Source organism: Pristis pectinata, chromosome 1, assembly GCF_009764475.1.
Source record: "Pristis pectinata isolate sPriPec2 chromosome 1, sPriPec2.1.pri, whole genome shotgun sequence".
NCBI classification, from domain to species: domain Eukaryota; kingdom Metazoa; phylum Chordata; class Chondrichthyes; order Rhinopristiformes; family Pristidae; genus Pristis; species Pristis pectinata.
Genome location: NC_067405.1, coordinates 64,337,354 through 64,360,897, shown reverse-complemented (window position 1 = coordinate 64,360,897; position 23,544 = coordinate 64,337,354). Strand labels below are relative to the sequence as shown.

The following is a 23,544-nucleotide window of genomic DNA, read 5'->3' as shown; positions in this document are numbered from 1 at the left end:
GCCCCTCTTTTTTTTTTGCTAGCCACAGCTGCTAAATCTAATTCAGCTCAATTTATTTACTGTGGCCACTAACGTTCATTAAAATGTAAGGGAAGGTAAGTGTTAATTTTTAATTTAAATTTTATCTTTAGCTGGAAAATTGTATTATTTGCCTTGTGAGGCCAGATAATGAGCTTTAACAGGGCATTTGGCATTGACTATTTTACAACAATGCCCAGTCCTGCACTCAACACTGTCTTTATCTATGTATGCACTCTTTTTACCAGGTATTCTACTTGATAGTTCTTCTCTCAGTTTGAACATGAGACTGCTTGTTGCATTAAGCAGACGATTAGGCAGACTTGCAGAAGATCAGGAGTCAGTTATGAGCTTTGTCAAGTGCTTGTCAGCCATCAGGCATCCACTTACATGAAACCTCATTTTATTCTCCCCACATCTCCATCATCTCCCCTAGGTTCTACCCTTTACCTATCCACTGGGGGCAATTTACAGTGGCCAATTTACCAACCAACCCTTGGGATAAGGGAAGAAACCAGAGCACCCAGATGTAGCCCACGTGGTCCTGGAGAATGTGTAAACTACATACTGCTCAATACCATGATGCAGCCTTGGAGAATCTTTTCCTGATGATTTTCAGAATAATTTAATTTCTAATAAAACTAAGATGGTAAAGGAATGAGCTGTGAAGAAAGATTATAAATATAAGAATCAAATGTTTTGATAATGAATCACATCAAAGTAAATTTACAATACATTATAATAATGTTTGCAGTTCACTCTTCAGTAACTGCAACACTTTCCCCATCACACTTCAATTTGCTGAATATAAAGAAGATGCAGGAAAACCTAAAGAGATGGGGAATATATTAAATGAGGAAAATGATGGGGAAATTAATGAGATACTAAAAGTACATAATTGGAGAACTGGTGCTGAATAACCTGTAAGTAAAGCATGAATCAGAGAATGTTTTTTGAAAGAATGAATTGAGTAAAAAGATGTTTAATATATTATTTTAAAGGTTTTATTGAAGTATAAACTTTCCTCAGAAGCTAAGTTAATATTTTTTCCAAGGACATTTTGAGGGACTTAGTACCACAGCTGTGCATTCTGAGCAACATGTCCAGTGTGTTTTGGGTGTTTTCTCTAGATGAATTTGAAGGCAGTCTGTTCTCATTTTAAGATTAGTTGATTTGCATTTCTGGCAAGCTTCAAAGCAAATAGGAGATTCCCAGATTTGTCACACTTCGGATGTCTTCCTGCTTCCTTATCTCAAATATGCCCTTGTCTCCCAGATTTTAGGATCCCCTTCACAATCATCCTCAAACCTTTGATCCCAGATCCTTTCCTGCGATCTTTATTTCTGCAGCTTGCCAGTTTTCTCCTAGATACCCATCCTGTAGTGCACCCAGACCATAGGGCCCTCTTCTAATTTTCCTGTGTCCCAAGGATTTGTGCAATGTTGATAAATTAGCATTTCCTGATAATGCTATTTGACACAAAAATTCTCCTTAATAATGAAAGCCTTGCCATTATTTTCCAGTCCTCCCTTGGTTATAGGATGACACAAGAGAACTGGAGAATGAGAAATGTTACACGCTGGCTCAGAAAGCAGTTGAAGGCAAAAACCCCTCAGTTTAACCTCAATGCTGGGAAAGCTTTTGGGAGCAATAATTGGTTGCGGGGTTAGGGGAGGGGGGGCACGTGCAGAAAGTCATTACTTGGAGAAGTCTGAATTAATATGGGAGAGCCAACATAAATTTGTTAAAGGCAAATTGTGTTTGACAAACATTATGAATTTCTAACTGGGTAACAGGCATGATGCAGGTAATGTGATTGGTGCTTACATGGCTTTCTCAAAGGTATTTGATAAAGTCCTATCCCATGTGAAAAGCTGGTAAACAAAACTGAAAGCTGATGGAATAAAACTGTCAGTGGCAGCTTGGATAAGAAGTTGACCAAGGGATAGGAAATGAAAATTGGTGACAGATTATTTCTCAGACTGGAGGGAAGTAAATATTTGTGTTCCCCATGTGGATGTACAGAGTAAAGTTTCAAGGATATAGGTAGGCTGGGAAAAAATGGGCAGACACATGGCAAAAGAAAATTAATGCAGAGAAAATGTATTTTGACAGGAAGAAAATGGAGAGTCCAAATAAACAAATCGTTAGTTTGAAATGGGGATGAGAAACAAAGAGATCTCAGTGTCAATATGAAGGAACAGGGCTAGTTCAGAAAAATGTCAATAAAGTACTGGCTTTATAAATAGAAGCATAGTGTAGAGCAGCTAGTAGCTAATCTTGAACATTTATAATACACTGATTAGCCATTACAATAGTACTGCACCCAGTTGTGACTTGCCACACCTTAGGAAGGAAGTGAAGTCCTTGGAGAGTGCAAGGAAGGTTTACTAGAAGAGTTCCTGAGAATAGGGAGGTTGTCCTCCCTGGATCAGAAAAGATTGAGAAAGGGTTTATGGGTGGTGTATAAAGTCATTGACAAATTTAGCAATGCTGAAGAGAGAAAACTTATTCCTATTATCAAAGGGGCTAATGACCAGATTTAAAATGGTTTCTGAAAGATCCAGAGGTGATGTGAAGAAAATTTTTTTGATACAGTAAGTGGTTATGATCTGGAATATATGAATGTATCATGAATGCTAGAACATCAATGGTAGGGAAAATGCTGAGATCTACAATGATGGATGCAGATCTTTGTAAAGGATAATGGAATAGAGTGAATATGGATTTATGAAAGGAAAATCACATTTGCCTAATCTACTGAAGTTCTTTGAGGATATGACTAGTTGTCTCGATAGGGGGAATCCAGTGGTCATAGGGTCATAGAGTTGTACAGCATGGAAGCAGGCCCATCAATCCAACTTGACAATGCCGACCAAGATGCCCATCTGAGCAGTCCCATTTTCCTGCGTTTGGTCCATATCCCTAAACCTTTCCTATCCATGTACCTGTCTAAATGTCTTTTAAACTTAGTAATTATACCCACCTCTGCTAGTTCCTCTGGCAGCTCATTCCACATACCCACCACCCTCTTGTGTGAAAAACTTGCCCTCAGGTCCCCTTTAAATCTTTCCCCTCTCACCTTAAACCTATGCTCTCTAGTTTTTGACTTCCCTACCCTGGGAAGAAGGCTGTGACCATCTATGCCCCTCATGATTTTACATGCACCTCATCCTCCTATGCTTCTGGCAAAAAAGTACAGGCTCTCCACTCTCTCCTTATAATGCAAGCCCTCAGTCCCAGCAACATCCTTGTGAATCTTTTCTGCACTCTTTCTAGCTTAATCACATTCTCCCTATATCTAGGGGACCAGAACTGCACACAATACTCCAAGTGCAGTCCCACCAACATCTTGTACAGCTGTAGCGTGACATCCTAACTCGAGTACTCAATACCCTGACCAATGAAGGCAAGTGTGCGAATGCCTTCTTCAGCACCCTATCTACCTGTGTCTCCACTTTCAGGAAACTATGTACTTGTACTCCTGGGTTTCTCTGTTCTACAACGCTCTCCAGGACCCTGCCATTTACTGTGTATTTGAATTTTCAGAAGACATTCAATAAGGTCCCATGCTGGGGTTTGATCAACAAGGTTAGAGCATATGGACTTTGGGATAACATACTGAAAAAGATTGTGAATTGGTTATAAGCCAGAAATAAAGAATGGGAACAAACTAATCATTCTCAGGATGACAAGCTGTAACTAGTAGGGTACTGCCGGGATCGGAACTTAGTCCCAGCTATTCACAATTTGGCCCAGTACACCAAATGTCACATTTTCGGTTCTGATGATGATATTAAACTAAGTGGGAATGTGAATGCAGAAAGGGATTTAATGAGGCTTCAAGGGGATATGGACAAGCTGAGTGAGAAGGTGAGAACATAACAGAATGTAATGTGGAAAAATATGAGGTCACTTACTTTGCACATACCAGTCAAGCAGAGTATTTGTTAAATTGTGCAAGATTGGGAGTGTTGATATTCAAAGGGACCTTTGCATGCTATTGCACAAGTTACTGAAAGCCAACATCCAGGTGTGTTAACCTTTATAACAGGGGAGTATGTGAATACGTGGGCAAGCAAGTCTTATTGCCATTGTTTAGGATCTTAGTGAAACTGCATCTGGAGTATTCTGTACGGTTTTGGTCTCCTTTAATAAAGGATGTTCTTGTCATTGAGGAAGCAGAGTTGGGACTAGTTCCAGGGATGGTAGATTTGCTGCATGAGGAGAGATGGAGTAGACTGGGACTATATTCTCTAGAGTTTAGAAGAATGAGAGGAGATCTCATCGCAATGTACAAAATTCGTAAAAGGCTTGATAGGTTAGATGTAAGGAACATATTTCACCTGGCTGAGTTGTCTGGAACCGGAAGGCCTAGTTTCAGAATAAGGGCTGAGTGGTTTAGAACGCAGATGAGAAATCTTCATTCAGAGGGTGGTGAACATTTGGAATTCTCTGCCCTTAAGGGCTATGAAGGCCCATTCATTGCGTTCCTTCAAAACACAAATTGATTTCCAGATATCAAGGGAATTGAGGGATATGGGCATAAGTGTACCAAAATGTTGGTGAGTTAGATGATCAGCTGTCATCATAAATGATGAAACAGCAAGCTTGAACGGAGGATAGCATACTCTTACTTCCTTTTCATATGCTGTTATTGTAATTGTGGCTATCAAAAGGAAATTGGATAACTATTTGAAGATGAAAAGTTTGAGGGATTGTGGGGAAAGAGAGAATTATAGGACTGACTGTCTCTGCAAAAAAACTGGTGGATACTCATCAGTTTAATGGCCACCAAGTGTGCTGTAACAATTCTACAATTCTGTAGGACGATAAAAGAAAATTTAGTATGAATGTTAGCATAAAGCATAACGGGCAAAGTAGCAAGCTTATTCAAAATGCAATTATATTTAAAGTGAGAATTAAAGTTTTGCTGAATGAACTTGGAAATGCCAAACATGTTTTCCATTCCTTGACTGACCTTGCATTCAATATTGTTAAGCTGTTTTCCTTCCTTTTGTCATTTTTTGATTGTGATATTCTCTCTTCACATTCCTTAAAGCAGTACAAAATCCTTTGCTTGAGCTGCTCTGCATTTTCTGCTTCCAATGGACCATTCAAGAAAATAATGTTTTCATTGCACCAGATTCTCTGCAATTATCAAGTGCTTCAAATATATAATTGGTACCTTAAGTTTTCTATCGAAAAGGATATTTCTTAGGTGGTCTGCCTTGATGAAGCTGCAATTAAAAAGGCTCTGACAATGCACTTTCTGATTTCAGTAAGGTAAAAGACTTAAGCCAGTCGCTTTGTTTGGGTTACTTCTTTCTCTTTTGTTCTCATCATTGTTGGTGCCACATGCCAGCAAGGTTCTATTCTAGAAGCTGTCAGATAATAAAGTCCAGAATTTCTGTAAATTTCAGTATTTTTCTTTTCTATGTGGTTGAATATTTTCAGTTTTCCAGTGAGATTTGGTGATCTAGTTGCTTGGATGAGTTATTTACCCTGCTGCTTTGAGGGAGCATGACTAGTATGCACACTTAAAGCTGAATTACCTAAATTAGTTACTTTCTAAGTTGGAGTTTCAGTATGCATGCACAGAAGAGTACATCTTATTTTGGAATAAAAATCATTATTTGTTAGTGTGCTGATAGTGTCGTAAATAGAAAATTGTTTGAGCAGACAATTCTTTTTGCTTGCTATAAATTTGTATATAACATGCAATTAAATGGGATGTTCTTCAAAATAGCCTTTCAAAAAAGTCATAACAAATCAACTGATTAATTAACAGAATATTAAAATAAAGGCAGTGAAGCTAACTCGTTTTGTCACTTTTCTGAATACTAAATGGACCTGATAATGAAAGTCAACTATTCTTATACCAAAGTTGTTTCAATGTGCTTGTAGATAATACTTGGACATATTGATCATTAGATATATGGTTCTACATCCTGTAAAATTGATAGAAAAATCCATAACTGATGAATCAAGCCAATCTTTCCAATCATATCCAGTTTTAAATGTGGAGTGGATGTTTAGCAGTTGAAGAGATGGAACAACTTCCATAAAGATCTCATCCTTAATGAGGGAAGAGACCAGTATGTGCATTCCAAAACCAAGACTGAAGGATTCACAACTATCTTCATCTGGAGTGTTGAGTGGATGATCCATCCAAGTCTTGTCTTGAGGAATCTACCATTACAAGTTAGTTGCCAGCCCATTGGATTTGCTGTATATGACATCAAGAAATGGTTGAGTTTATTGTGCACAGCAAAAGCCATGTCCCTGGCAACAATCTCACTCTGGTATTGATGACTTTTTCTCAATAACCAACTAAACCCTAAACATGTAGTTCCATTATAATTCCATCACTGGTCAATATGAACCATTTTCCATATCACAGCAAGGATGCACACTGATGATAAATTACCCCACTACCTCAGATGCACCAGCAAAGTCTTCAGCCCCTGCAGAAAACATTGTTCCATGTCCAGGTCCTTAAACCTGTCACTGAGCTTGTGGTCTCCCAAGCTGCAGTGATCCCATCCTCCTCTATGCTACAGAGGCATGGATAACTTTCAGAAGGCACTTCAAAACACTGGAGAAGGACCACCAATGCAGCCTCAAAATCTGCCAGATCCACTGGCCTATTTGGTGAATCATCTCCCAGGCCAACATCCTCACATCACAACTCTGATCGCACTCTACCTGTTCTATTGCATAGGCCACATGATCTGCATGCCTGACATCAGACTCCTGAAAAGAACATTCTAGTCTAGGCTCCATTAAGAGATCATAGTTAATAGGACAGAGTAAATGCTTCAAGGACGTTCTCAAAAACTGTCGGGGGTGGGGGGTGGGGGAGAGGAACTTTTAGATCTGGGAATCCCTGGTCAAAGACTCCTTAAAATGGAAGGAAGCATTTGGGAAGGTATCAGACCTCTAAGTGTAAAGGGACACATGGAAGCCAAGTGTAGGCAGCAGAAGGACCCTAAAACAATCCAATTCAACCTCCCTGCCCATCAAGCTTCACCTGTTCCACCTGCACCAGAGTCTGAAGGTCCTGCATGGGTCTCGGTAATCACATCAGAACCCACTAAACTAGAGTGGACAGCTTATCTCATGAGGAAAGATTGGACAGGGTTGTTTCTGCTGGAGTTTGGGAAAGAGAGGTTACCTGACTGAAACGTATAAAATCCTGAGGGATCTTGGCAAGATTGATGTTCTTTGGATGTTTCCTCTTTTGGGAAAATGAATAACTAGGGTTACTTTAAGAATAAGACTGAGGCGAAACTTTTTCTGACAGAGCACCTTGATCCTGTAGAATGCATTTCCTCAAGAAGGAGGTAGAAACCTTAAATGTTTTTAAAGCAGAGGTAGATAAATGTATGATAAGCAAAAGAGTAAAAGTTCATCATGGATAGATGGGAATATGGAGTTGAGACTGCAATGAAATCAGCCATGGCCCTATTAATTGGCACAGAAGGCTTGAAGAGCCAAGTGGCCCACTCCTGTTCCTAATTCATATGTTCTTATAAAACTGATGTAGGGGCAAGTCATGCTTGATCCAAAGAGACTGCCTAGGAAGAATATGATGATGGCATTACTGGCAATAACCCTACAAAATGGAAGATTAAAGTAAGAACATAATTAAAATTCAACTTGAAATTGTTGCCCTCCAGACATGTGTTGTTTGACTTGCAGAATAACTCCAGCATTCTGTTTTTAGTTCAGTTTTCCAGCATCTGCTATATTTTTCTTTTACAATATAGAAAATTGTCGACAAATATCCAGTCCACAAAGAATAGAACAAATCCAGTCTATTCTCCTTCATCAGCAAATTCATGGCAATTGTGTGTTGATGGTACTATCGGTTGGCTCTTATTTGCCATTAATCTCAGCAACGCCCAGTTTGCATTGCTGCAGGAGTATTCAGCTGCAAGCCTCGCACCAGTGCATGTGTGGACTGAAGTCTAGAAATAAAGTGTCAGTGATTTCACTTGTTAACAGGCCTGTACTGAATCAAGGAGCCCTAGTCGAGTTGATGCCAGTGGGGATTGAGATAAAAAAATCTCTGTTGGCTGGATTCATGCCTGTTGCAATGGAAGCTAAGCATTTCAGTCATCTCAGCTGCTTGAGATTGCTGCTGGAGTTCCCGGTGTCCTGAGCCCAACCAAGACTGGTGAATATATCAATAACCTTCACTTCATAAAGAAGCGAGATTAGTTCACAACTTATGGTTAACAGTAGTTTGGAAAGCAATTCACAGCCACCTTTTCTAGATCGAGTTGGAATGAGCAATAAATGATTGTCATGCCAACAATGTACAAGCCCTCAGAAGGAATTTCAAATACAGTTTAAGGTTATTGTGGTAAGTTATGAAAGAATATGGAAGAACGTGAGTTCATTTGAAATATTTGCTGTATTACAACATGGTCAAAACAGCCATCTCCACATTTCAGCACAAGTACAGGCAGTGTTCAAGAAAAGCCTTTGGATGGGCAGAACGTGAGAGAGCTTTGGTCTAAGTTGTGCCCTCAGAGGAAGTGCCTTGTTTAAACTAACAGTTGGGGGGGGAGGGGGGGAATTGTTTTAAATCTCTGGAGATGCTAGAGAAGCCTTAAGCTATGCAAACTCTAAATCTGAAACCAGGCAGCTTAAGATGCATCCGATCTGAAATTGCTTAAGGTTCTGTAACCTCCTTAAGACAGTTCTGTTACTAATCTGTACATTCTAGAAACATTTTAACTGCAAGTCTTCCTGGAAGAATATCTGAAAGGTCTGAGAGATTTGGCAGGAGGGATTAGTTCACTTGAAGCTCTGAATAGTTGGTCTGCTTGACCTGAATGTGAATTGGCCCAATTCTAGCAAGTATAACTCTTGTAAGTTAGTTTGTGAGAAATTGAGAGTTCCAAAACTCTTATTGATTTGTGAGGAACTCGGTGATTAGACATGGATAAACAGATTATTCCTTTAGAAAACTTGCAAAGTCTAAGTTAAATCACAAGTTATATTTTGTGTGCATTTTGTGTAATTTAATATTATAAGTTTTAAGGGAAGTTGCTGTCTTTCTTCACCATTTGTACATTAAAAATGCTAATGACTTGTGTGATTTTTGACACCTTTGGAATTCTGGAAAGAAAATTATCAAGATCTCAATGATGAAACTGTAAGCAATTTATGCAACTCTGAAACCTGACTGGATCATGGGTGACTATTTTCTTAGACAGAACACTGTTGAGTAAAAATACTTGTAATTTGTCTCATGGCTTTTCACCAGAATATTTGCATCAGAATGCAATTATATTTTGCAAGAGGCAAACTTGATGCATAATTTTGTATCAAGCTGCTATTTAAATAGTTGTGGAATGGTTTGTAATTAACATTCTTTTTGGATTTAATGATTCAATATTCATCCCACAAGCAACAGTTTAATCTTGGGAGTAGTTTATTTTACCTCACTGATTTTTGATTTCATGCAATTATAACTAAAAACAATTCACTGCAAGATTCCCCAACTGCAGTCAGAAGTGAGTATTTGATGCTCTCTATGTTGATGGAATTTTTAAAGTTCTTTATTCTTTTGCAAAATCTTTGGGAAAGTGGTCATTTTTTCCCTTTTTTTAAATATATATCAGCTCATTAGTGTAATAGTGCCATATAGTTAACTCTCCCAAACATAAGGGCACAATCAGAAAAGCATACTTTTGGAGTGTTGGATGTCATATTCCTTTTATCCCCAATGCAGTGAAAGTAACATTTTACCTGAATAAGGTGAGAATGGATTAAAAATGATGTCTGGATGAGTGGTGTGCGAACTATTGGAGTGTAGGTGAATGAATCCATTACCTTATTCTTAGAGAAAACCAATTCTGGCTTCTGCCCTCTTCCTTTCCAGTCCTGATGAAGGGTCTCGACCCGAAACGTCGACTGTTTATTTCTCTCCATAGGTGCTGCCTGACCTGCTGAGTTCCTCCAGTATTTCATGTGTGTTGCTCCAGATTCCAGCATTTGCAGAATCTCTAGTGGCACCTCATTCTTAGTCCCAAGCTGGCCCAGTCTGTGGTATTGTATTACATAATCAGTCTCCTAAGTGTAATCCCTGATGTATTTTTGCTTCAGTCGCAGTATGAAATATTATACCTAATGTGCATCGATACCAAAACTTGTGGTCTGGTGGAAATCATTTGTGATGCACATAAGTGCTTTGTATTCAAGAAGTGAGGGAGCATCTCAGATGTGACACCATGTGAGATTTCCTATTTCAAATATTATGAGTGAAGTTTCTTAATTTCTTAAAAATGGTAAGGGACTTTGAATTGGAAGCATTCGCCTGATAAATCTCATTTCACATAAAGATACTTGGTCTACTGTCCAGAATTTTGTGACACTCCCAAAATACACTGACTTATATTCTGATTTTCTTTCCATAGCTCTGAAGCACTTGACAAAACAAGTATTGAACAGTATGACAGGTTTCATAGCTCTTCCATCAGTTTTACAACGAATTTTGCAGGTGAGTTCTGAAACCGCTATTGCTTCCTGTAATTGATGTCTGAACAGTAAATTCATAGTGTTGGCAAAGCAACAATATTTTGTCAGTCTTCGCATATTCACCCATAATTTGTTGGAACAGAACATGTTATGGTATCTGACACGCACTGAATGTTCTTACATGTCCTTCAGGTTCAAATATTATCACACAGCAAATTGCCGAATGAGAAAACTGATGCTTGGATAATGACTTCTGAGTCATAAGTGAATGATGGAAGCAATAGTCTTTCTCCTTAACCAATAAAATTCAAGTTTAAAGAAACAGGTGGTCAATAAGGAAGGAAATAGGGAGTCTACAAATAAAAAAAAAATAAAAATATAGTGGGACAAAAAATTGAGTAAATGGAGTGAGAAAAAGCAAACAAAAGAAGAGGGGAAAAGAATTAAAAATGTGCACATTTTTAGGAACCTCCAGGGAAATTTCCTATTTTCGGGGATGAGATTCCATAAATTCATTTATCGTCTTCTCTGTCTCCAAAGTGAATGGCATGTTGAAACTGTTAATTGCCCCAATAAGTATAATCCTTAGTGTGAGTTATCGTCCCTAATTTTTTTTGCAGTGATTTTAGTTCGTATTTGTGGTGCAGGGTCATTAATTTCTTGACAGCCAACCTCCATTGTTCTGAGGTGATTAGTTTAGGTGGCACAAATCTTCCACCTGTTATGGTGATTTGTAACTTTTAGTGCTTATCCACCTCATCACAAGTTGCTGTTTTGCTTTGTGTGGTAACAATGACATGCACTGTGAATTCTCCATTATTTTTCCCAGCAGAGCTGGGCTGTTGGCATTTTGCGGCAATTTACTATAAAAGTAAATCATGAAAAGCAAAACTATTATTTTGGGAGAATTGGCTGTTCTGTACCATTTCAGTAGATAAATACCACAAAACCACCTAGCTCAGAAACGTAACATCTGTAAAATCACAATTGTAGGACTTGATTTTATAACACAATGATTCCCCGTGTATTGTAGAGGTAAAGGTACTGAAATATTGATTTTAAAAGCAATTTTTCACCTAATTACATTTGCTGGTCTGGGATTTTGCAATACCAGATATTTGTAATATTTGTTATTGACTTATATGAAGTAGATATTGAAAAGGTAGTTTTGTAAAATTGACTGTCATATTCAATTTGAGGTAACAAAAATTGGTGTAAGTGCCATCTTTGAACCTTTTTGGAACTCTATCTTTGTCACTGAATTCATTCTGCATTTCAAGCAACACTCTGGTTGTACCAGAGCACTCTGTCTTGTGTGCTGTTCCACGATAGACTGAACCTTAATCTTGGCAGTAATGTGAATCCCTGCAACATTGACTGTTAGGTCTTCCTATCTGCCCTGTTTAGAAACTCTTAATATATCAAATATTCTTTTCCCTCTATCCAACACTCTCTTCTCACTGAACTACATTTCATTCCTAGCTCTATTACATTACATTTTTAAAAATCCCTGATTATGTTGCGTTGTTTGCCATTCCTCCACAATTTTTCCACTGCCCAGCCCCATCTTGAATCTCCAGTTCTGCTGAATTTAGCCTTTTCTGTAATCGCCCTCCCTTTGCATACATTGTTGGTGGAACTTCTGATTGATGTAGTCCTACCCTGTGGAATTCATTTCTCATAGCCTTTTTGCAGCATTGCTCAAATTAATTTTTTTTTTCCTCACCGATGTTGATCCATTTGTGGCTTAAAGTTTCCACGTGACTTACTGGCAGATATGTGTATCCCCTAGGTAGTATGAATTAAATATCAGTAAACATCGTCGAAATTTAAATGCAGGTGAGTTGGGCTAACTGTTTTGCGCTAAAGGTTCTGCAATATCTTAGTGATTTGAAAGTTCATTCATTTGAACCAGTCCTTGTTGATGAAATGGGATGTGCCTTGAGAATTGTAAATTTCCACTAATTGCACTAATTTGGAAGAGTTATTTTATGCTGTTGCCAGAAATTTGGGTGTCCGTTACAGCAGAGCTGGGATATGGACTTTAAGTGTTTAGGACAGATCAAAGCATTAATTGAGGTAATTTATAAAATAAAACCAAAAACATTAACTCAGTCAGTTAAGGAATGACACCCTCTGGGAATCTGTTCCTTTTTGATATTGTTGGATTCCCTATTACAGTCACATTGAACGTATCACAATCACATTGTGATCAATTAATCTGCTCAAGTGCATTGATTCATGAGAAGTGTTTTACTTTAAGGCTTATACTAAAGAGTTTCATAGAAGATTGAGAGTGACTTTACAGTGCCTTGCATTCTGGGCTCATTCTGCTGCTCGTACCCCCAATGCAAATTTCACAACCACGTGGGTTGGATTATTCTGTAGAGGACTGCCACCTAGGGGCCATGAATGGGTCAACTTGCTCCTGACTCCTGACTTCCACTCACCTGTGCATCGCAATATGGAAGCCAGGAATGAGCTGGGGGTCAGCTGTTGGTGCATCTGACTGCCTGCTTTGCAGCTCAACTCGGCATCAAGACCAGGAGAACATTCAGATGTGCTGAGCCCCTCATCTTTATAGCAGTGAATGACTGTTGTGTACCTCGATTGAAAAACCAAGCATATTTTCATTTTAATTATGTTTTAATTATTTTCTCATAATAAAGATGTTATTAACTAAGTTTATTTTCAGATGCTTGTATTTTTGAATTATTTAAATCCTTTTGAAGCAATAGTCATTGATCATAGACATTTAAAAGCCTTATTAATAGCCTTCTCTATAGCTTTTGACAGCAATGAGCTATCAAAAGACCATTAAAGCTGTGGCATTAAGGGGACAGAGCCTTGGGATTAGCTGCTTGAGGACTAGTTTACAATTTGTGGATGGCTCCATCTTGCAGGACAGCTGCGACAGCAAAGATGCGGGCCAAGTCTGACCCATGGAGCTGCAGAAAGGAAATGCAACTGTGGAATAGTGCATGTGGCGGGCAGCTTTGAGTCTAGGCTAGACCATCGTCTTGCTGCTGGTTCAATATTCATTCCAGTTGACAGTTAATGGTGAAGTATTTTGAGTCAACTTTTACTCTAAAGGTATAATAGAACTGTTCGTTATATATTGCATAATAATCATTTTAGAATGCAGCAAGGTAGAACAGTCAGATTTCAGAAGGATATACGTGGATCAGCAACATGATTACTTAAGTGGCAGTCGGAATTTTTTTTTATTATTTTTCAAGATCTGGATGAATCTGGCTAGACCAGTGTTCATTGTTCATCCCTAATTCCCCCAAGAAGGTGATGTTGAGCCATTGAGTCGTTGTGGTGAAGTTATTCCCAGAGTGCTGTTAGATAAGGGAGTCCATCAACACTGACAGAATAACTATCTATTTCTAAGTCAGAATGGTGTACAACTTGAAGGGAAACGTGGAGGTAGTGTTCCCATGTGCCCGCTGTTCTTGGTAGTGTCACAGTAGTCAAGCGAGTAACTGCAGTGTGTTTCATAGATGGTGCGTACTGCAGCCAGTGCGCACCATTGGTGGAAGGAATGAACGTTTATAGTGGTTGATGGGGTGTCAATCGAGCAAGCTTCTTTGCTCTGGATGGTTTAGAGCTGCTTGAGAGTTGTTGGACATGCACTGATCCAAATCAATGAAGATTATGCTATTATTGATTTGTACTTCTGACCTGTAATTGTTGGAAAGGCTTTGTTGACTCACTGACGCTGCCTAAGCTGCTCAGTGTTTGCAACATTTTCTGTTTTTACTTCATTTTTGCCAGTTTTTTTGAAGTTCATTTAAAATTTTGGGGACTGATGAGGTGTGTGTTGTATGTATATGTATATATATAACTATATATATATATATATATATATATATATACTATTAATATATATGTATGTATGTGTAAAAGAACTATATTACCAAACAGACTGAAACAATAGGGCTCATCAATGTAAAGTTGTCACCACCTTGGAGAAAGGTAGTTCGGACTATTTTTGGAGTAAGGACTGCTATGCCACAAGTAGTGCAGACACCACTGCATGGTTCATGAAAATGTGAAACAGAAGATTCACAGCATGGATGAAGCAGTAACAGCGGGAATGTTTTGAATTGTCAAACTGGTTCTTGGCCAAAAACAAAATTGCCAAAAAGTACATTCTGTCATGTAAATGTGCAGCATCAATAAAATATTTTTTACTTTCTGCATCCACTCTCTGCATCAAATGTTTATAAGAATTTTGTCGTGTCACAAAGATGTGGAATGAATCTTTATCTTATTACAACATTGGGCAATCTGTTCAAATATAGAAAGATGCAGAGTAAAACACTAACACATTTTATAGAAGTAGTGGAAGATTGGCCTGAATATAAAATCAGCAAAGCTTAATAAGGAAGGAAAAATTTAGAGTATGAGTAAAAGCTAGCCAGAAGTATTGTAACAGATGGTAAGAGTTACAAATAAAGGTAGAATCAGAATCAGGTTTATTATCACTGACGTATGTCGTAAAATTTGTTGTTTTGTGGCAGCAGTACGGTGCAAGATATAAAAATTGCTATAAGTTACAAAAATAAATAAATAGTGCAAAAGAGGAATTACAAGGCAGTGTTCATGGATCGCTTAAAAATCTGATGGTGGAGGGGAAGGAGCTGTTCCTGAAACGTTGAATATGGGTCTGCAGGCTCCTGTACCACCACCTGGATGGTAGTAACGTGAAGAGGGCATGTCCCAGGTGGTGAGGGTCCTTAATGATGGATGCCACCCCCTTGAGGCACTGCCTCTTGGGGATGTCCTCGATGGCGGGGAGGGTTGTGTCTGTGATGGAGCTGGCTGAGTCTACAACCCTCTGCAGCCTCTTTCAATCCTGCACATTGGAGCCTCCATACCAGGCAGTGAAGAAACCAGTCAGGATGCTCTCCACCGTACATCTGTAGAAATTTGCAAGTCTTTGGTGACATACCAAAACTCCTCAAACTCCTAATGAAATAAAGCTGCTGGTGTGCCTCCTTCATGATTACATCAGTGTGTTGGGCCCAAGATAGATCCTCTGAGATGTTGATGCCCAGGAACTTCAAGCTGATCACCTTTTCCAAAGCTGACCTCTCAAGAGGACTGGTGTGTGTGCTTCTGACCTCCCCTTCCTGAAGACCACAATCAATTCCTTGGTCTTGCTGATGTTGAGTGCAAGGTTGCCAATCTACCTCACTCCTGTATGCCTTTCAATCTCAGATTCCCACCTGTTTTAAGAAGATCACTATCATCCTGGTACCTAAGAAAAACAAGGTAACATGCCTTAATGACTACCAACCCGTGGCTCTGACATCCACCATCATGAAGTGCTTCGAGAGGCTGGTCCTGGCACACATTAACTCCAGCGTCCCAGACAACCTCGACCCACTGCAATTTGCCTACCGCCGAAACAGGTCTACGGCGGACGCCATCTCCCTGACCCTATGTTTATCTCTGGAGCATCTGAACAGTCAAGACACCTACGTTAGAATATTATTTATTGGCTTCAGCTCCGCCTTCAGTACCACAATTCCAAGCAAATTCATTTCCAAACTCCGAGACCTGGGGCTCAACACCTCCCTTTGCAACTGGATCCTTGACTTCTTGACGAACAGACCGCAATCAGTGAGGATAGGTAGCAACATCTCCGGCATGATTATTCTCAACACTGGTGCCCCACAAGGCTACGTCCTCAGCCCCCTATTCTACTCCTGATACACTCATGATTGCATGGCCAGATTCTGCTCTAACTCCATCTACAAGTTTGCAGATGATACCACCATAGTGGGCTGGATCTCAAATAATAATGTGTCAGAGTACAGGAAGGAGATTGGGACATGGTGCTTAGAGAGATTAATGACAACATTTCCCCTCAATATCAGCAAACAAAAGAGCTGGTCATTGACTTCTGGAAGGAGGGTTGTACACATACACCTGTCAACGTTAATGGTGCTGAGGTCGAGAGGGTTGAGAGCTTCAAGTTCCGAGGAGGAACATCACCAATAGCCTGTCCTGGTCCAACCACATAGACGCCATGGCCAAGAAAACTCACCAGTGCCTCTACTTCCTCAGGAGGCTAAAGAAATCCGGTTTGTCCCCTTTGACACTCACCAACTTTTATCGATGCACCATAGAAAGCATCCTATCTGGATGCATCGTGGCTTGGTATGGCAACTGCTCTGCCCATTACTGCAAGAAACTGCAGAGAGTTGTGGACACAGCTGAGCACATCATGGAAACCAGCCTCCCATTCAAGGACGCTGACTATACTTCTCACTGCTTTGGTAAAGCAGCCAGCATAATCAAAGACCCCACCCACCCAGGACATTCTGTCTTTTCCCCTCTCCCATCAGGCAGAAGATAAAAAGCCTGAAAGCACTTACCACCAGGCTCAAGGACAACTTCTATCCCGCTGTAATAAGACTATTGAACAGTTCCCTAGTATGATAAGATAGACTCTTGACCTCACAATCTACTTTGTTATGACCTTGCACCTTATTGTCTACCTTCACTGCACTTTCTCTGTAGCTGTGACACTTTACTCTGCATTCTGTATTGTTGTACCTTGTGCTCCCTCAATGCACTGTGTAATGAATTGATTTGTAAGAATGGTATGCAAGACAAATTTTTCACTGTACCTCAGTACAAGTGACAATAGTAATAAACCAATTCCTACAGAAAGTGAGTCTGGGGAGTTAATGGAAAATGGGGAGATGGTAGACAAATTAATCAGCTACGTTGCATCAGCTTGCACTATAGAGGATTCAAGTAACCAGAGGTATTCCAGAAATAGCTGTAAATTGGGAATTAGAAGGAAGGGAGAAACTAAAAAATAAATTACAATCACCGGGGAAGTGGTACTGAGCAAATTGATGGAGCTGCAGTTTGAGACTTCCCTGGTCCTGATGGACGATCTTAAAATAAATGGCTAATGACAAAATTGATCCATTAGTTTTAATTTTTCAAAATTCTCTAGATTCAGGGAAGGTTCCATTACATTGGAAAATAGCAAATGTCAATCATTGATTCAAACAGGGAGGGACAGCAGGAAACAATGGGCAATTAGCTTAACATGTTTTAGTAAAAATGTTAGAAGTTATTATTAAATATGTTAGAGAGGAGTAGTTGGGAAAATTCAAAGTACTTAGGAAAAGGCTGCATGGTTTTCTGAAAAGAGAATCCTACTTAATCAATTTATTAGAGTTTTCTGAAAAAGTGGTGGACAAGGGAATCAGTGGAAATACTATTCCTGGGTCCCCAGAAGGCATTTGATATGTGTCACATCAAAGGTTATTTCAGAAAATAAAAGCATGGTTAGAAAATTGGCTGGCTAACAGGATAGATAGGTTGGACATAAATGGGTCTTTTCCTCTTTGGCAAGTTCTAATGAGAGGTGAGCCACAGCAATCAATGCTGGGGCCTCAACGTCTTACTATTTCTCTAACTGACTTGGATAAAGGTACAGCTGCTAAGTTTGTGGATGACACAAATGTAGGTAGGAAAGTAAGTTTTGTTAAAAATGATGAGTATCATTTTTAACAAAAAGTAAGGTACTGAAAAGTTAGAATCATGGAGTCATAGAGCACGGAAACTTTGGTCCAACTGGTCCATGCTGACCAAGGTGCCCATTCAAGCTAGTCTCATTGGCCCATATCCCTCTAAACTTTTTCTATCCATGTACCTGTCCAATTGTCTTTTAAAAGTTGTTATTGTACCTGCCTCAACCACTTCCTCTGGCAGCTCATCCCACGCGCATACCATCCTCTGAGTAAAAAAAAAGTTGCTCCTCAAGTTCTCCTCTCACAAAACTATTCCCTGAGCTCTTGATTCCCCAGCCCTGGGGAAACAAACTGAGTGCATTCACCCTTTCTATGCCCCTCATGATTTTATACACCTCCGAGGTTTTAAACACCTCCCTTCCCCCTCGTAAGGAGGGGAAAGGGAACCGGAGGAGTAGGTCAGAGGAAGAAGGGGATGGGGAAAAGTCAGATCTGACAGGTAGAGAGGCTTTGAGGGAGGAGAAGCAGAGTACAGGCTACAAAAGTAGTAAGGTGGATGGGCTAAAGTGCATTTACTTGAATGCGAGAAGCATCAGGAATAAGGGAAACAAACTGAGAGCTTGGATAAGTACATGGGACTATGATATTGTGGCTATTACAGAGACATGGCTGACATCGGGGCAGGAAGGTTTTCAGTGTTTTAAAAGGGATAGGGAGGGGGGGAGAAAAGGAGGGGTGGCGATACTGGTCAGGGACACTGTTACAGCTGCAGAAAAGGTAGATAATGTAGAAGGATCCTCCCTGGAGTTAATATGGGTGGAAGTTAGGAACAAGGGGCAGTTACCCTCCTGGGAGTATTCTATAGGCCCCCCGGTAGCAGTCGGGATACTGAGGAGCAGATTGGGAGGCAGTTTTTGGAGAGATGCGAAAATAACAGGGTTATTATAATGGGAGACTTCAACTATCCAAATATTGATTGGCACCTACTTAGTGCCGAAGGTTTAGACGGGGCCCAGTTTGTTAAGTGTGTCCAGGACAGATTCCTGACACAGTATGTTGACAAGCCGACTAGAGGGAATGTCATATTAGATCTAGTTTTAGGTAATGAACCGGGTCAGGTGACAGATCTATCAGTGGGTGACCATTTGGGGGACAGTGACCATTGCTCCATAACCTTTAGAATTGTCATGGACAGGGCTAGGAGCAAAGAGGACTGGAAGATATTTAATTGGGGAAAGGTGAATCATGAGGCTGTAAGGTGAGAACTTGGGAGTGTAAATTGGGACAACGTTTTTGAAGGAAATGTACTATGGAGGTGTGGTCGATGTTCAGGGATCTTTCGCAGGATGTTAGGAATAAATTTGTCCTGGTGAGGCAGAGAAGGAATGGTAGGGTGAAGGAACCGTGGGTGACGAGAGAGGTGGAACAACTAGTTAGGAAGAAGAGGGCAGCATACATAAGGTGTAAACAGCAAAGATCAGATAGAGCTCATGAGGAATATAGAGTAGCAAGGAAGGAACTTAAGAAGGGGACATGAAAAGGCTTTGGCGAGTAGGGTTAAGGAGAATCCCAAGGCTTTTTTCTCGTACGTAAAGAGCAGAAGGATGGCTAGAGTAAAGGTAGGTCCGATTAAAGACAAAGGTGGGAGGATGTGCCTGGAAGCTGTGGAAGTGGGTGAGCTTCTCAATGAATACTTCTCTTCGGTATTCACCAAGGAGAGGGGTCTTGATGATGCTGAGGACAGTGTTGGTGAGGGTAACGTTCTAGAGTGTGTAGATATTAAGAGAGAGGATGTGTTGGAGTTGTTAGAAAATATTAGGACAGATAAGTCCCCAGGGCCTGACGGAATATTCCCCAGGCTGCTTCGTGAGGCGAGGGAGGAGATTGCTGAATCATTGGTTAGGATCTTTGAGTCCTCGTTGTCCATGGGGATGGTACCAGAGGATTGGAGGGTGGCGAATGTTGTCCCCTTATTCAAAAAAGGTAGTAGGGATAGTCCAGGGAATTACAGACCGGTGAGCCTTATGTCTGTGGTGGGTAAGCTGTTGGAAAGGATTCTAAGAGATAGGATCTATGAGCATTTGGAGAAGCATGGACTGATTAGGGACAGCCAGCATGGCTTTGTGAAGGGAAGGTGTTGCCTCACAAGCCTGATAGGGTTCTTTGAGGAGGTGACCAGGAAGATTGATGAGGGTAGTGCAGTGGATGTGGTCTACATGGATTTTTAGTAAGGCGTTTGACAAGGTTCCACGTGGTAGGCTTCTTCGGAAGGTCAGAGGCCAAGGGATCCGGGGAAGCTTGGCCGTGTGGATTCAAAATTGGCTTGCCTGTAGAAAGCAGAGGGTTGTGGTGGAGGGAGTGCATTCGGATTGGAGGGCTGTGACTAGTGGTGTCCCGCAGGGATCGGTTCTGGGACCTCTACCTTTTGTGGTATTTATTAACGACTTAGATGAGGGGGTGGAAGGCTGGGTTAGCAAGTTTGCAGATGACACAAAGATTGGTGGTGTTGTGGATAGTATGGAGGGCTGTCGAAGCTTGCAGAGGGATAGTGATAGGATGCAGAGCTGGGCTGACAAGTGGCAGATGGAGTTCAATCCAGAGAAGTGTGAGGTAGTACACTTTGGAAGGACAAACTCCAAGGCAGAGTACAAGGTAAATGGCAGGATTCTGGGCAGTGTGGAGGAGCAGAGGGATCTGGGGGTTCATATCCACAGATCCCTGAAAGTTGCCTCACAGGTGGATAGGGTAGTTAAGAAAGTTTATGGGAAGCTAGTTTTCATAAGTCGGGGGATCGAGTTTAAGAGCTGCGAAGTGATGATGCAGCTTTACAAAACTCTGGTTAGGCCACACTTGGAGTACTGTGTCCATTTCTGGTCGCCTCATTATAGGAAGGATGTGGAGGCGTTGGAAAGGGTGCAGAGGAGATTTACCAGGATGCTGCCTGGATTGGAGAGCATGGATTATGAGGAGAGACTAAAGGATCTGGGGCTGTTCTCATTGGAGAGAAGGGGGATGAGGGGAGACATGATAGAGGTATACAAGATATTGAGAGGAATAGATAGTGGCCAGCCAGCACCTCTTTCCCAGGGCACCAATGCTCAAAACAAGAGGACATAGCTATAAGGTATTGGGTGGGAAGTTCAAGGGAGATGTCAGAGGGAGGTTTTTCACCCAGAGAGTGGTTCGTGCATGGAATGCGCTGCCTGGGGTGGTGGTGGAGGCTGATACGTTGGACAAGTTCAAGAGATTGTTAGATAAGCATATGGAGGAATTTAAGTTAGAGGGATATGTGGGAGGAAGAGGTTAGATAGTCTTAGGTGTGATTTGAAGGGCGGCACAACATGGTGGGCCGAAGGGCCTGTATTGTGCTGTATGGTTCTATGGTTCCATAAGATCACCCCTCAGTCTCCTACTCTCCATGGGGAAAAAAAAGTCCTAGCTTGTCCAACATCTCCCTATAACTCAGTCCCTCAAGTCCTGGCAACATCCTTGTAAATCCTTTCTGCACTTTTTCCAATTTAATAACAAATTTCCTATAGCAGGGCGACCAAAACTGAACACAATACACCAAGTGCAGCCTCACCATCATCCTGTACAACCGCAACATGACCTCCCAACTTTTATACTCAATCCCCTGATTTATGAAGGCCAGCATGCCAAAAGCCACCTTCACCACCCTATCTACCTGTGACTCCACTTTCAGGGAGCCATGTACCTGCACTCCAAAGTCCCTCTGTTCTACAACACTCCCACGGGCCCTACCATTCACTGTGAAAGTCCTACCTTGATTTAACTTCTCAAATTGCAACACCTCACACTTAATCTGAATTAAATTCCATTTGTCATTCCTCAGCCCAGCTGATCAAGATCACCCTGTAATTTCTGGTAACCTTCTTCACTGCCTAATACACCACCTATTTTAGTGTCATCTGCAAACTATTGCAAATTCTCATCCAAGTCATTCATTTAGATGACAAACAACAATGGGCCCAGCACCGACCCCTGAAGCACACAACTGGTCACGGGCCTCCAGTCCAAGAAACAACCTTTCACCACCATGCTCTGCTTTCTACCATCAAGCCCAATGTGTATCCAATTAGCTAGCTCTCCCTGGATTCCATGCAATCTAACCTTACAGAGCAGCCTACAATGTGGAACCTTACCAAAGGCCTTATTGAGGTCCATATAGACCATATTTACTGCCCTGCCCTGCCCTCATCGACCTTCTTGGTCACATTATCAAAAACTCAATCAAGTTCATAAGGCATGATCTCTCACGCACAAAGCCACAAGGCTGACTACCCTTTTCTTTCCAGGTGCATATGTATCTTATTCCCTCAGAATCCTCTCCAGTAATTAATCTACCACAGGTGTTAGACTTACTGATCTATAGTTCCCAGGTTTTTCTTTGCAGCGCTTCTTAAATAAAGGTAAAACATTCGCTACCCTCTAGTCTACTGGCACTTCACTTTGTGGCCAACGATGATGTAATTACCTCAGCCTGGGGTCCCGCAATTTCTTCTCTAGCCTTCCACAGTGTTCTTGGATATATCTGGTCAGGCCCTGGAGTTTTGTCTATCTTCATACATTTTAAGATATCCAGAACCACCTCAAATGCAGACTATCTCCAAGACCTCTCCATTTGCTTTCTGTAGTTCTGAAGTCTTCTCCATGGTAAAAACAGAGGAGAAATATTGATCAAGGACCTTGCCTATCTCCTGTAGTTCCACACATAGATGTCCACTTTGGTCTTTAAGGGGCCCTATTCCCTTTCTCTTACTCTTTTTCCCTTAATGTACTTACAAAATCTCTTTGGATTCTCCTTAATCTTCTTTGCCAAAGCTATCCCATGTCCCTTTTTTTGCTCTCTTGATTTCCTTCTTAAGTACACTCCTGCAGCCCCTATACTCCAGGCATTCACTTGACTTCAGCTGCCTCTACCTGACAGTGCCTCCTTTTTCCTAGCCAGGGCCTCAATCTCTCTCATCATCCAGGGTTCCCTATTCCTACCAGTCTTTCCCTTCACTCTGACAGGAACGGGCAGACCTTGAGTTCTCGCTATCTTAGCTTTAAAAGTCTCCCACTTGCTGGAGGTCCCTTTGCCTGCAAACAGCCTACTCCAATCAACCTTTGCAAGCTCCTGTCTCGTACTATCAAAATTTGCCTTGCCCCATTTTAGAATTTGAACCTGTGGACCAGTTCTGTCCCTTTCCATAACTATTTTAAAACTAATAGAACTGTGGTCACTGGTCCCAAAGTCTCCCCCACTATCACCTCAGTCACTCACCCTGCCCTTTTACCCAAGAGTAGGTCAAGCTTTGCCCTCTCCCTAGTAGGGCTTTTGCCTGAGGAAACTTTCCTGAACACACTTAACAAATTCCATCCCATCTAAGCCCTTAACAGTTTGGCAGTCCTAGTCTATGTAATGAAAGTTAAAGTCCCCTACTCTAGCAACCCTATTATTCTTGCAACTCTCCACACTCTCCCCGCATATTTGTCTTCTAATTCCTGTTGACTATTTGGA

The 23,544-nt window shown here is 40.9% G+C and overlaps 1 protein-coding gene across 3 annotated transcripts in view; it reads left to right on the top strand.

The window, feature by feature from the left end:
- vps8 (VPS8 subunit of CORVET complex) overlaps nucleotides 1-23,544 on the top strand; it is a 458,303-nt gene that overhangs the window by 193,505 nt on the left and 241,254 nt on the right. For all 3 annotated transcript variants that reach the window (XM_052016763.1, XM_052016780.1, XM_052016773.1), the window contains one exon: nucleotides 10,452-10,534. In XM_052016763.1, the coding sequence (XP_051872723.1) occupies nucleotides 10,452-10,534 (83 nt within the window). The remainder of the gene's footprint in view (nucleotides 1-10,451; nucleotides 10,535-23,544) is intronic.